Source organism: Peromyscus maniculatus, chromosome 8 (genome assembly GCF_049852395.1).
Source record: "Peromyscus maniculatus bairdii isolate BWxNUB_F1_BW_parent chromosome 8, HU_Pman_BW_mat_3.1, whole genome shotgun sequence".
NCBI classification, from domain to species: domain Eukaryota; kingdom Metazoa; phylum Chordata; class Mammalia; order Rodentia; family Cricetidae; genus Peromyscus; species Peromyscus maniculatus.
The window spans coordinates 26,615,076-26,628,215 of record NC_134859.1 but is presented as its reverse complement, the minus strand read 5'-3'; the positions used below and the strand labels follow the sequence as shown (position 1 = coordinate 26,628,215).

The 13,140-nt window shown below is 37.1% G+C and overlaps 1 protein-coding gene across 2 annotated transcripts in view; it reads right to left on the bottom strand.

Moving 5' to 3' along the window:
- Gabrb2 (gamma-aminobutyric acid type A receptor subunit beta2) overlaps positions 1-13,140 on the bottom strand; it is a 216,687-nt gene that overhangs the window by 132,676 nt on the left and 70,871 nt on the right. For both annotated transcript variants that reach the window (XM_006971617.4, XM_016005044.3), the window contains exon 5: positions 5,254-5,474. In XM_006971617.4, coding sequence (XP_006971679.1) covers positions 5,254-5,474 — 221 coding nt within the window. The remainder of the gene's footprint in view (positions 1-5,253; positions 5,475-13,140) is intronic.

The following is a 13,140-nucleotide window of genomic DNA, read 5'->3' as shown; positions in this document are numbered from 1 at the left end:
TTGCAAATAAGCCTCCTGGAGACAAGAAAGGAGTATCAGGTATGTACTGGTTTTCAGTGGAAACTGTCCTATTTTTCCATAAAATTTACTAGGACTGCCTAAAAATGCATTTTAAAATCTTTGAATTAATTTCATCTGCTTTCAATTAATTTCAACATTGCAACTGAGGGAACAATCACAATTAATGAGCCTGCTTTGCACAAAAGTGCTAGTTTTATGAATGTTGCAGGTGCTCAAGAAATTGTTTATTGTGTCAAAAGCCTGTGTTGGAAGTGGAAATGGAAAAATAATGATATTCTACTCTCAGAAGTTCAGAATTCTCTGCTAACATCCATCTCAGAGATGTGGAGGCCCCCAAACCTTTGCCTCTAGGAACACACTTCTGCCATCCCATTGTCAATCAGTACAGACACATTAGGAGTTCCAGGAACCGCTGCCTCAGGCATGTGTATCTGCCTCCTTGATAGCACTGGTCACCTATATGTAAAGGGTTTTCCACACCCTCGGCCTCAGAGGTACACATCCTCACCCTGCCTGCACGTGGTCCTAATAGGTGAGTAGTCCTTCTGCACCTTGCCTCTTGTGCATTCTTCCAGTGTCACACAGCACCAGGCCTAAAGAGGTAAGAAAACTACAGTCTCTTGCCTCTGGGGATTACTTGAACTGCTCAACAAGTTCACTGAAGCCAGGCAAGGGAGAGACTAATAAAGCCATAGGAGTGGGAGCCTCTTGCCTTCCCTGAGTGTGCTCTTCTGCCCTGAGCACCACAGAGACAGAGGACATGATCCATTTGTGTCTGTCACATATGCATAACACTCTTCAAACACCCTGGCTTGTGAATTTAGAGGTCATGGGATCTTGAACATTGGTTTACTTTCCCATATGAAGCTATGTTCTAAGATTAGTGGACATGTGAAACTGCTACCCTTGATACAATCCACTGATACACCGTACTGATTCTGGTTTATGAAGTTAGAACCCGTAACACTCTTCTCAAGAAAGCAACGATCACCCTCACCTACCCTACCCATGGCCAATGCCAAGTTTCTCCACAACTGAACTTTAAGCACTACTGAGTCCAGTCAAGACTCATGAAGCAGAGGTGAGGCTAACACCACACACTCGCTCAACTCAGCTGTGACAAGAAGTCTCAACTCACTCCAGTTTGGCAAATCCCAAAGTACAAACAAGCCAAGACAAAATATCTCCTCCAACAAGTAACAGTCACTTAGTGATGGCTGCCAATGATGGTGACGTAGACAAAATCTTAGACAAAAATTAAAAAAAAACAATTATAATCAATATGTTCAAAAATTTCAAAGTGAACACAAATAAACTCATGAATGAATTAAAAGAGGATACAAATAATCTTCGGAGGCAATTCCAAGAGAACACAATCAGTTGAATGAATTAAGAAAATCTGTTTAGTATTGAAAACAGAATTCATCAAATACCTAGAAATACTGAATAAAATGCAAGCTGAAATGATTTCAGAAATGAAAAATTCAGTAAGTCAATAAAAGCCTTGGTGGAAAGCTTCAACAGTGAATGGATCTTATAGCAGGCAAAACATCAGAGCAGATAATACAGAGGATCATTCAGTTGAAGTCAATGACATCTTTTTAAAAACATATGAATGTAATGCAAAAGATAAGTAGGACACTATGAAAAGACAAAATTCATTAATTATAGACATAAAAGAAGAGGAAGAGTTCTATATCAAAAAGCATAGATAGTATTTTTAATAAAATCATAGAGGAAAATTTCCTAAGCTCTGGAAAGGGATTCCCTTTCAGGTATAAGAGACAAAGAGAACATCAAATGGACGGAACTAGAAGAGAAACATTTCATGTCATATTGTTAGAAAAACATACAGAACGAATAAAATATCCTAAAACTTCAAGAGATAAAGCTTAAGTCATATATAAAGATAGTTTCATCAGAATAACAATTCACTTCTCAAAGGAAACACTAAACACTAGAAGCACTTGGAGCAACAAATGCACTTCAAGTCCTGAAAGATTTGAATATTACTATCCCAGGAAAATGATCTGTCCTAATGCCCATAAACAGAAGAGAATGATAAACATTCTTGGATGCAGAACAATGGAAAATAATAAAAATGTGTGGATGTAAATAAATGATGTGTGTGTGTGTGTTTGTGTGTGTGTGTGTGTGTGTGTGTGTGTGTGTGTGTGTGTGTGTGTGTGATATGTGTGTGCTCATGTGTTTGTATGTGTTGGGGTAGATGATTGTCCCACATCATGGATAGGCAGTCACAGGACATCTTTGGGTATCAGTTGTGACTTTCTACCTTATTTGAGACAGGGTCTCTTTGCTACGACTCCCTGATCTCTAAGGCTTTCATCCCTATATTTGGCTCTGTGTTCTTTATTTAAGAAGACTGATTACAAATTCATCTTCATCTCTTTGCTGTTCACTGCTTCATACACCAGGCTATTTGGACTGACCTTTTCCAGGCATTCTCCTGTCTCTATATCTCATCTCACTACATAAGCCCTGAATCACAAACAGATACTGTAATAGTATACTATATCCAGGTTTGTGTTCTAGAATTTGTATGTAGGCAAATATATTACTTTCTGATCCATTCATCACTTTTTTCTTCCTATGACATCAACACAAATTCTTCTGATTTCTTATTTGTTACCACTTCTTGATCGCATCTAGTATGTGTCCAAACTTTCTACCAAGTACATTGAAAAATCCATATTACTAGCTTACAGTGCTCCATTAATGATTCTCTTAATTTTTCTCATCAATCTACATGAAGCTTCCACAACCATTTTCAGCTTCATGCGTAAAGTATTTCAGAAACTCATCAATTGCAGCTTCAATGTATGGTATTTCATACATCGACAGTAGTGAAGTATTTCCATGTCTGGACAGTGTTCACATAAATTCCATCAACCACCAGGTAAATGAGTATTGCTTGTGCAGTTCACCAATGCTGTGACCAAGAATATGAGATATAAAAGTTGTGGTAAAGGTAAAAGTAGAGCTTGAACACAATCGTCTACATAGGAAACATGCAGGAAAGCCAGATGCACTGCTCATTATTAATAGGACTTTAGCTTTTCTTCCTGCAGGAAAGCTTTCATTTTGGATATAAAGCAATAGTGAAAACCCTCTGCAGAAAAAACTGGCTGCCACCCTGGTCTTTTGATTACGTTGCCAGGACATGGCATATGATCTCCCTGTGCTTTTCAAAGACTTAGATACTTTACTCTGGGCACGTGGCCTGATTATGAAATACACCTCCATGATGCTGCACAGTACCAAGGTTGATCTTTCATTCCTATGTCCTGATAATATATCCTTTGCACTTCCATGACTTTGTGTTTTTCAGAGTGCTTTCCTGTCAAAGAACTAGGTTTCACGGCAACTGAACACTGGTTTTGGAGTACATTTATTCTCTTTAATCAATATTTCCAATTTTTCTAGAAACAGAACAGCAGGCTTGAAACACACAGGTGTATCCTCTCCAGCAACTGTCTTAGTGTCTCAGTCAGACCTACCAATAAACCTTTCAAAGTCCCTATTAGTTGCAGTACATGGCTTGGTATCGCTCCTCTCGGTACCCTTTGATGATGTCATCATACAGGGTCTATATGTCTCACACATCACATTCCTGTAAGATGGGATGCATTTCATGTTTATGTCTTCCATCCATAACTGGGAAAAACTAGGATGCCATTCTTATTTTAACAAATACTTATCACTTATTGTGGCTGTAACTTTTCCAGTCTTAGGTGCAACAACAAAACTAATAAGAAGTTATTTTTCCTACTTCGCAATTTCATTAACAAAAGATTTATTCTACTTTTAGAATTAGCAACCTGAGCATATTAGTTTTCCTTTCCTTATAAATTGAATAAAATTTACCTATTTCTTAAAAATGATATCTCTATAGTTTCTTTCTGATCTATCTAACTTGCCAGTCCCCTATTCCTGTGCTTCAGGGCTGTTATTGAGAAAAAATAGAGGGTTACTTGAACACAGGAACTGCAGTTCCATGACAGTTGACCTAAGAGACAAGATGGCTACAAAGGCACTAATGATTAGCTGTAGCATGAATTTGTGGGGAAAACAGTGTCATATTTCTCAGGTAGGGCTGAATAGTTCTGCAAGTACGATTTCATTATGCTAGTCATAACAATGCATAACTCGAACATTACATTTCATTTCTGTTCATTTCCACTCAGTGTGTTCAGACCACAACTGTTGTGGATTATGAACATCAAGAAAAGTAAGATGCAGATAGGGTGCCGGGTGGTGACTGTTTGATATGTGGAAGGCACTTAGCTCAGTGTGTAACCCCTGAGAAGGGTTGGATATTACTGTTGACACTATCATCATTATTATCATAGGATAGTCACATGTTTATGCAAAATAACAGATCAGAGGCAATTGAAAAGGCTGGCATTTAGAATCATTTCCTTCTCTCATGCAAAAGTGTTTACACTGTAATATTTTCAGCATAGAAATATTTCATGCGAAATAATAGAGCAGAGGCAATTGAAAATGCTGACATTTAGAGTGGTTTCCTTCTACCATGCAAAGAAAATGTTTACATTGAAATCATTTCAGAATAAAAATATATTTTCTTTTTTTTTTGAGAACACCATCTATTGGTTTTAATTGAAGTTAAACTAGTTTTCTTTACAAATTATTTGCATCCAAATAGCCTGGTACTGAAATGCTTTCCTGGAGGTACATTTAAGAGCATAAATCAAACATTAATAAACATGAGATGGTATTTATATGTAAGTTGATTGCTCTTTGGGGGATAAGAGGACATGATACTCCTCTCTGCCACCAGAGGACCATGACCCAGTTCAGCAGCTCAGGAACATCTGCCGTGTCTAAACAATCATTCATCATTCAGGGTTTTCTGTTTTCCAATTTTAAAGAAACTCTATGCTTTAGCTATTTTGATATTGTTTATCCGTAGTCCTTAAAGAAAGCGGCTTTAGCATCAGCATCTGATACTGAGAAATAATTCAGAAAAAGAAAAAAAAAAGTAACAACAACTTAGACTTAGCTGGCTCTAAGTCCTTTGTACACATGCTTTCCTAAGCTCTCAGATATCTCACTGATAGAAGGTTTAACTCTTTTTTCCATAGAACTGCAGAAGGAATACAGAAAACGGTACATTTTTTACTCTGACAACAGGCAATTGGGTTTTCTTTTTCCAGGAAAATTTAACTTTTAAAGATCCACACTACAGACCTGAGGCCATACAGGACTGTGCCGTCTGGATGCAGTCGGATCATACGGTTTTTGACAGTTACTCCATGTACAAAAGACTTCTTATCATTCAGAAAGTAGGTGTCAGGCACCCAGAGCTGGTCTGCCACTCGATTGTCCAAAGTCAAGTTCAAGGGTATTACATTGTAGGACAGCCTCTTATCTCTCCAGGCTTGCTGAAAATACATGGTCAAGGTATAGTCCTGTGGATGAGAGAAGAAATACAGTTACTTTGTATCATAACAGACTTGTGGACTGTATTAATCTATTCAACTTATTTTTTGGAAGCACCTACTATATGACATGCATCTAACATAGCAGTAGGTACTATGAATATAAGGTGAAGAAAACATGTCTACACAAAATGTGTTATATGTTACAGGAAGATAGATATCAACAAATAATTACAGAACTGCTTTTTTTTCCCTTTACAAAGTAAAGTGCATGGATTGTTTTAGGTAAGATATAAAAACAATTTTAAAAGACTAGATAGGCGCTTGTATACTTCTGTTCTGAAACAATTAACTAGCATATCAAGTCTAAGATTTCATGCATTGATTTATTCAACAAATATTAAATTCTTTCTTGGTATGTGGCTGTCAGTGCTGAGGGGTAGGTCAAAGCCTGATCTCAGGGAATTTATAAACAGAGCACAGATAAATGAACCGAGTATCACATAATGCTGTAGTCCACAAAGCAAATAAAGCAAATTTAAAGACATTTATCTGGGATGGTGTGGAGAAAAGCCTCTCTAAGGAGCTGAGATAGTGTAGAGACCAGGTAAGCCTAAACTACTAGCTCTTAGAAGAACATTTTTGGCACAGGAGAATCTTCAAAGGTCCTGAGGTTGGAGTGGAATTGCCATGTTTAGTGATCAGAGTAAAGAGATTCACAGAAGAGAGCAGGGGCACATAGGAAGAGTGGGAATAGAACAACTTCATAAGATTTACCATTCAGAAGAGGATAGATATTTATAATACTCAGCTATGAAATGACAACAAATGCTGGTAAAGATATGGAGAGAGGAACCCTATTAATTTTGGAAGAAATGTGAACTAGTGCAGACACTGTAGAAATCATTATAGACATTTTTTTTCAAAAATCTAAAAAAAGAATTACCATATGATCCAGGTTACAACTTTTGATAATACTAAAAGGATTCTCAGTCTTACCACAGAGGTACCTGAACATTGATATTGATTTGGCATTGTGGGCTGTAGCAAAGAATTCAAACCAGCATAGATGACCATAAACTAATGAATAAAAAAATGTAGCGCATATAAACAGTGAGATTTTACAGGCTTGAAGGTGTAGCAAAAATCCTAATTGGTCTTATTAATAAAAACCTGGAGTCAGATATCAGGGTGAAAGCTAAAAGATCAGAGAAGCAGGGCAGCCAACCACTAGTTCTCACCTCTATGAAACCCTCAGACCAAAAGGAAGGAACCGAACTCCTGTCTCCTCCCGCCTTAAATACCTTTTTTTCTGCCCAGTCATTTCACTTCCTGTTTCAACCTCTCTAGAGCTGAGATTAAAGTTATAAGATCCCAAGTGCTGGGATCAAAGGTGTGTGCCACCAATGCCTGGCTCTGTTTATCTTTTAGACTGGATCATTCTTGTGTAGCCCAGGATGGCCTTGAACTCACAGAGATTCCTCTGCCTCTGCCTCCCTAGTGCTGAAATTAAAGGTGTGTGGCCTTTATGGCTAACTAGTAGCTTAGCTCCACCTCATTCTGATCTTCAGGCAAGCTTCATTTGTTAGATCACAAGCAAAATATCACCACATGAAGGAAAAAAGTCATATTAACAGGAAAAATTATGAAACTGTAAATTGTTAACAGAAAGAAGCCAGACTTTGAGAGACAAATTCTTCATGTTTTCTTTCACACATGGATCTTAGACACACACACACACACACACACACACACACACACACACACACACACCACCAGTGCATGTGTGCATCAGGGTCATGAAACTGGAAATGAGACCATAGAGAAGAAGGAGACCAGCCAAAGAAGGTAAGAGGAGATGGAAGTAGAGGAAGAGAAAGGAGAGCTGGTTATCAGGTACACATTTATTACTTCTTTTTGCCTGAGTTGATTAAGTATAAATGGAGCTTTTAATATATGCCCAATCTACTCAGGACTATTATAGAAATTAAATAAATAATGCAAATGCAATTTGTAAACCACAAAAGCCAATATATTATGAATAAAGCATTTACATATATATTGTGACATGCTTGATCCATTAGAAGCCTATGGGTACAAAGGAATTGCTCCCTCCCCTTCATCTGAATAACTAACTGGAGGACCAAATACTCATTTGAAAAAAGATAATTACAAATCTATTTTAAAATTAATTCACAATGACCTACTTGAGGGCTTTAAAAAAAAAAAAAAACGAGAATCATGTCTTAATCATTCTAGCAGTTTGCGAGGCTCGATCAACACCAGGGCACAAAGAGTGAATGTGCTGTAAATTGTGCCTCTGGGATCTCTGCCCAGAGCTGAATAATTCTGTGTATAAGGAATGCCATTCATTCTTCACAATGCCCCAAGTTTTTCCAGACTTGGTTGGGATTTATGTATTCTAATTCAGTGCCTCACATGATATTCTATGCTACAAACACTTATAAGAAAAGTAAAAGCGTGTATTAAAAAAAGTTTAAATATGTCTCTGAATCTGCTCACTTTGTCCTCATCAAGAAGTTACTTCATCAAACAGCATCTAAATTTAGCATCAGACTTCTATTTTAATAATACAGATATAACTAATATTCTAAAGGCATTTCAGACATTTGTAGATGAAATTCAGTTCAATGGATCGCTCTGAGCATTACCCTGGACTGTTCTGCAAATTTCTAGTTCAGTAAAGAGTTAGTATGAAGGTCCTTAAGAGAATTCAGCAGCTTGATAGAAACAACATTGGAAAATCAGGAAGCACAATGCTGCAAACAAGAACAGGACTCTGAATAGTTTTCCTAAGTCTGTGTTACAAATACCTGAAAACCAGGACATAAAAAATAAATAGGTAATTAATATTAGGAATGAGGAAATACACTTAGTGATTTATAATTCTTGAAATAAAACGAAAACTTTGATTACTGATCTTATTAAAAGTCAAAGCTACTTACATTGCCTTTAATAATAAACTTTCTTTATATTAAACACAATTTGAAAGAGATCGATTTTGTCAGTCAGCTGATACATATTTGAATAATGAAATCGCATTCTCTTTTGGTCCAAATAAATGGTAATGTTGTAATCCTATGTTACATGCTAACAAGGCATTTCCTGCTAAGAAGTACTCCCATACAGAACCTAGACATTGTGTAGACTAGAGTATCAGCTTTCATTTCATTTATCTCAAAATTACACACCATGGCACTGTCAAGAAAGGAAGAATTTGTATACATGAGAAAAGAATGTTCCTATAGTCTATCCTCCCTGTATCCACTTGTTTATCTCAGATAAACCCATTCAACTTTTGCATTGATGTTGTATCCTTTACAATTTAACCACGGGGAGCTGTCTCAAAGTTGTTGTATTCAAACTAGAAACAACCTGACCACAATCCAGATCATCAGCATAAAAGACAGATTTAGAATATCAAAACTAAAATCAATTCTTTTTCAGTACTGTGCAAACTGAAGTAAGTCCACAGTAAACTGTTTGTTCCACTAACTGCAAACAAAACATAAATCTAGAAAGAATATGAAAGCAGTTATCTGATGATTATATAAAGCTAAACATAGTAGATGGATAAGAAAAGGAATCAAATGTGAAGACTACTACAAGAGTGATATTATTATTTTAATTTTTTTCCTTCCTTTGTTATTTAACTATCACACATGCATATGCACACATGCTCACACACAAAGCTGGAAGCACATAGCCCTAAATAACTGAAGATACTTGCTATATTCATGACTACAAGGGTAAATGTTATTAAGCTGTCATTTTCACTGAAATCAATCCATAGATATGACTCAACAGCAACATTAATCATATCTTTCCCTTATGGGGGTCATTTGTTAATAGTAACATGATGCTAAAATTCATATGCAAAACAAATGAGAATAGTCAAAAATAGCTAGGTGTCATGGTGTGAGCCTTTAATCCCAGAACTCTGGTCGTAGAGGCAGCAGATCTCTGTGATTTTTGAGGCCAGTTAGTACAGAATGAGTTCCAAGATGGTCAGGGCTATTATACAGAGAAACATTGTCTCAAAACAAACAAGCAAACAAACAAACAAACAAACAACAAACAGAATAGTCAAAATGATTTGGAAAAGAAAGAACAACATTGAAGGAAACAGAATGGGTCTTAAGACTTAGAATAAAAGTAGATTCAGATATGTGGTGATAGTTATAGGTATGTAGATCCGTAAAACTTAAGAGCCTAAAAATAACCACATACACCTGTATGTTTACTTGATTTTCAACAAAGAAACTGAAGCAATCAATTGGAGAATGCATAATCTTTTCAGCACCTGTCCAATGCAACTGGAATATCCATATTAAACTAACAGACTCATCCTTCTGGAACCATAAGCCTAAATAAGCACATTCTCTTATGAGTTATCTCAGTCATGATATTTTATCACAGCAATAAAAAATAATGCACAAAATATGACTATGTTTTTACATACACATGTACATATAAATATGAAATTGTTAAGATAAAATTCAATCATTTCGGTGCTATCCTAATAAAGTAATTTTAAAAATTAAAGAAAAGCTGTGTGGCATTCATGTAATAGAATATAACCAAATAATAAAAAGAATAAACTTATTAATATAATATTATCACTGGTTAATGAATGCAAAAAAATGAAATGAAAGAAGTTAAGACTCAAAAGGATTCATATTATACAATTGCATTCATATGACGTCCTGGGAAAGGTAGATCTTTGGGGAAAAAGAAGAGAAGGGTGTTCCTTGGGGATTCAAGATGGGCTGAGAGGTGGTTTGACTCCAAAGGTAGCACTGGTGGTTTTTGAATGCCAGCAAAGCTCTGCATCTCCTTCACTGTGCTAGTTACAGGATTTTAGGAATTTTTGAAAACTGAGACTTCTGTCCTTACATGAGTGCCTTACTTTGTATGCAAATAAGAATGTATTTTGACACTTTTTTTTAAAAACGTAATATGACTGCTGGGTGAAGGAAAAATAGCTTTTTTCCCACTAATGAGCATATGCATATACATATATTAAAAATAATAAAGAAAAAGAGACTATCAGTTTGAGAGTAGGGGCATGGAAAGGGCTAGAGGAAGAAAAGGGTAGGAGGAAGTGATGTAATTCAATTGAACTGAGATAAATATTTTGTAAAGAATATTGTTTCTGTGTGTGTGTAGCCATTCACACCAAGGTAGTTTCATGGTAAATTCATCTTCTTAAGTCACTAGGAGAATCTAATACATGGAAGTTTGGAGATACAAGGGCAGGCTCCATATATGATGGGAACGAAATAATTTGCAACAAGTAAGTTTCACCCATGCATGTAAGGGATCGTCTACTCACAGCAGGAGAGGCTGACAAGACCACTTCAAATGGTTATAGGTTCTGTAGTCCCAATGTATCCAATGGCGGCTTTCAAGGTCATTTCTAAAACTAGAATAATTTGATTCCACAAATGCTTTTCTGACATTACATTCAAATATCTTAAATACCACTTTGGAAATGATGGAATGATAAAAATGAATATTTACTTTTAAGATGTCTTAGTTTTTGTTTTTTTAAATAAGTGGTTTTTTTTTTTTTTTTTAGATTTTTGACCTTGCTGTCATTTGTTTTCTTATATCAAGATTCAAACTTTTGTTGTTTCTTTTTCTCAGTGTTCTAGAAAATACATAGCCTGAAATAACTTGGGAATACATACTTTCTTTTCTTAAACTTTATTGTTTTATGGGTTGTCTGTTCATATTCTTTGTGGCTTTTCCTAGCTGGTGTGTGTGTGTGTGTGTGGTGTATGCATGGGTATACATGTTAGTATATGTGTGGGTGTCTGTGTGTTTGGTAGGGTGAACATGTGTGTGTGTGTGTGTGTGTGTGTGTGTGTGTGTGTGTGTGTGTGTGTGTGTATATATATGAATAGAAGATAGATAGATAGATAGATAGATAGATAGATAGATAGATAGATAGATAGATAGATAGATAGATGATAGATAGATCCAAACTCAATATTGAGTATCTTCTTAGATCTTTCCCCCTTTGTTTATTGAGTTAGGGACTCTCATCAAGCTTGAGCTCACCAATGCCAGATAGTATAGCTGGCTAATTTCCTGAGGAATCTCCTCTCTGCTATCTGAGATCTGGGATGCCAGACAATTGTCCCACCTCTTGCCTACTCAGTTTTCATATGAATCTGGAGATCCAAATTCCAGTCTTTACACTTGTACAGCATTATTTATCCACTAAGTCATCTCTCAGCCCTTTATCATGTTTTCTCTTTGAGTATATTTCTATTTCAACCAGACATTTAGGTAGATAAACCTGCATATGCATAGATTTGATAATAAATTCATAATCAGCTTTGAAATTTTCCTTTCCATTTTTTTTAAATTTTATAATTTAATTAATTTTACATATCAGCCATGGATTCCCTTGTTCTCCCTCCCCCATTCCCCCTCACCTTCCCCCCAGCCCACCCCCCAATCCCATCTCCTCCAAGGCAAAGACTCCCCTGAGGATTGAGTTCAAACTGGTAGATTCAGTCCACAGAGGTCCAGTCCCCTCCTCCCAGGCTGAGCCAAGTGTCCCTGTATAAGCCCCAGGTTTCAAACAGCCAACTCATGCACTGAGTACAGGACCCAGTCCCACTGGCTGGATGCCTCCCAAACAGATCAAGCTCATCAACTCTTTCACTTATCCAGAGGGCCTGATCCAGTTGGGGGCTCCTCAGGTATTGGTTCATAGTTCATGTGTTTCCATTCATTTGGCTATTTGTCCCTGTGCTTTATCCAACCTTGGTCTCTGTTGTGGATATCGCGCTATATAAATAAACACTGATTGGCTGGTAGCCAGACAGGAAGTATAGGCGGGGCTAACAGAGAGGAGAATTGAGGGAACAGGAAGGCAGAGGGAGAGACTGCCTGGAGCTGCCACCAGGACAGGCAAGATGTAAGGTACCAATAAGCCACGAGTCACGTGGCAAAGTATAGATTAATAAAAATGGACTAAATATAAGAGTAAGAGCTAGATAATGATAGGCCTGAGCTAATGGCCAAGCAGTTTAAATAATGTAAGCATCTGTATGTTAATTTATCAGTGGGCTCTGGGACTGGTAGGACTTGGTGGGACCCAGAGAAAAAGGTCTCCAGCTACAGGTCTCAACAACAATTGGACTCCTGGAGCTCCACCTGGGGCCTGGCCATGGATCTCTGCTTACAGTTCCCTCAGTCATTGGATGGGGTTTTTATCATGACAATTAGGGTGTTTGGCCATCCTATCACCAGAATAGGTCAGTTTGGGCTGTCTTTCGACCATTGCCAGTAGTCTATTGTGGAGGTATCTTTGTGGATTTCTGTGGGCCTCTCTAGCACTTTGCTTCTTCCTATTCTCATGTGGTCTTCATTTACCATGGGCTTTTATTCATTGTTCTCCCTCTCTGTTCTTGATCCAGCTGGGATCTCCTGCTCCCCTAAGTTCTCTTTCCCTCAACCCTTGCCCTTCATTACCACCACTCACGTCTATATTGTTCATGTAGATCTCATCCATTTTTTTGTCATTGGACAATCCTTGTGTCTTTCTTGGGGTCCTGTTTTCTAGGTAGCCTCCCTGGAGTTGTGAGTAGCAATCTAGTCATTTTTGTTTTACATCCAGTATCCTCCTATGAGTAAATACATACCATGTTTGTCTTTC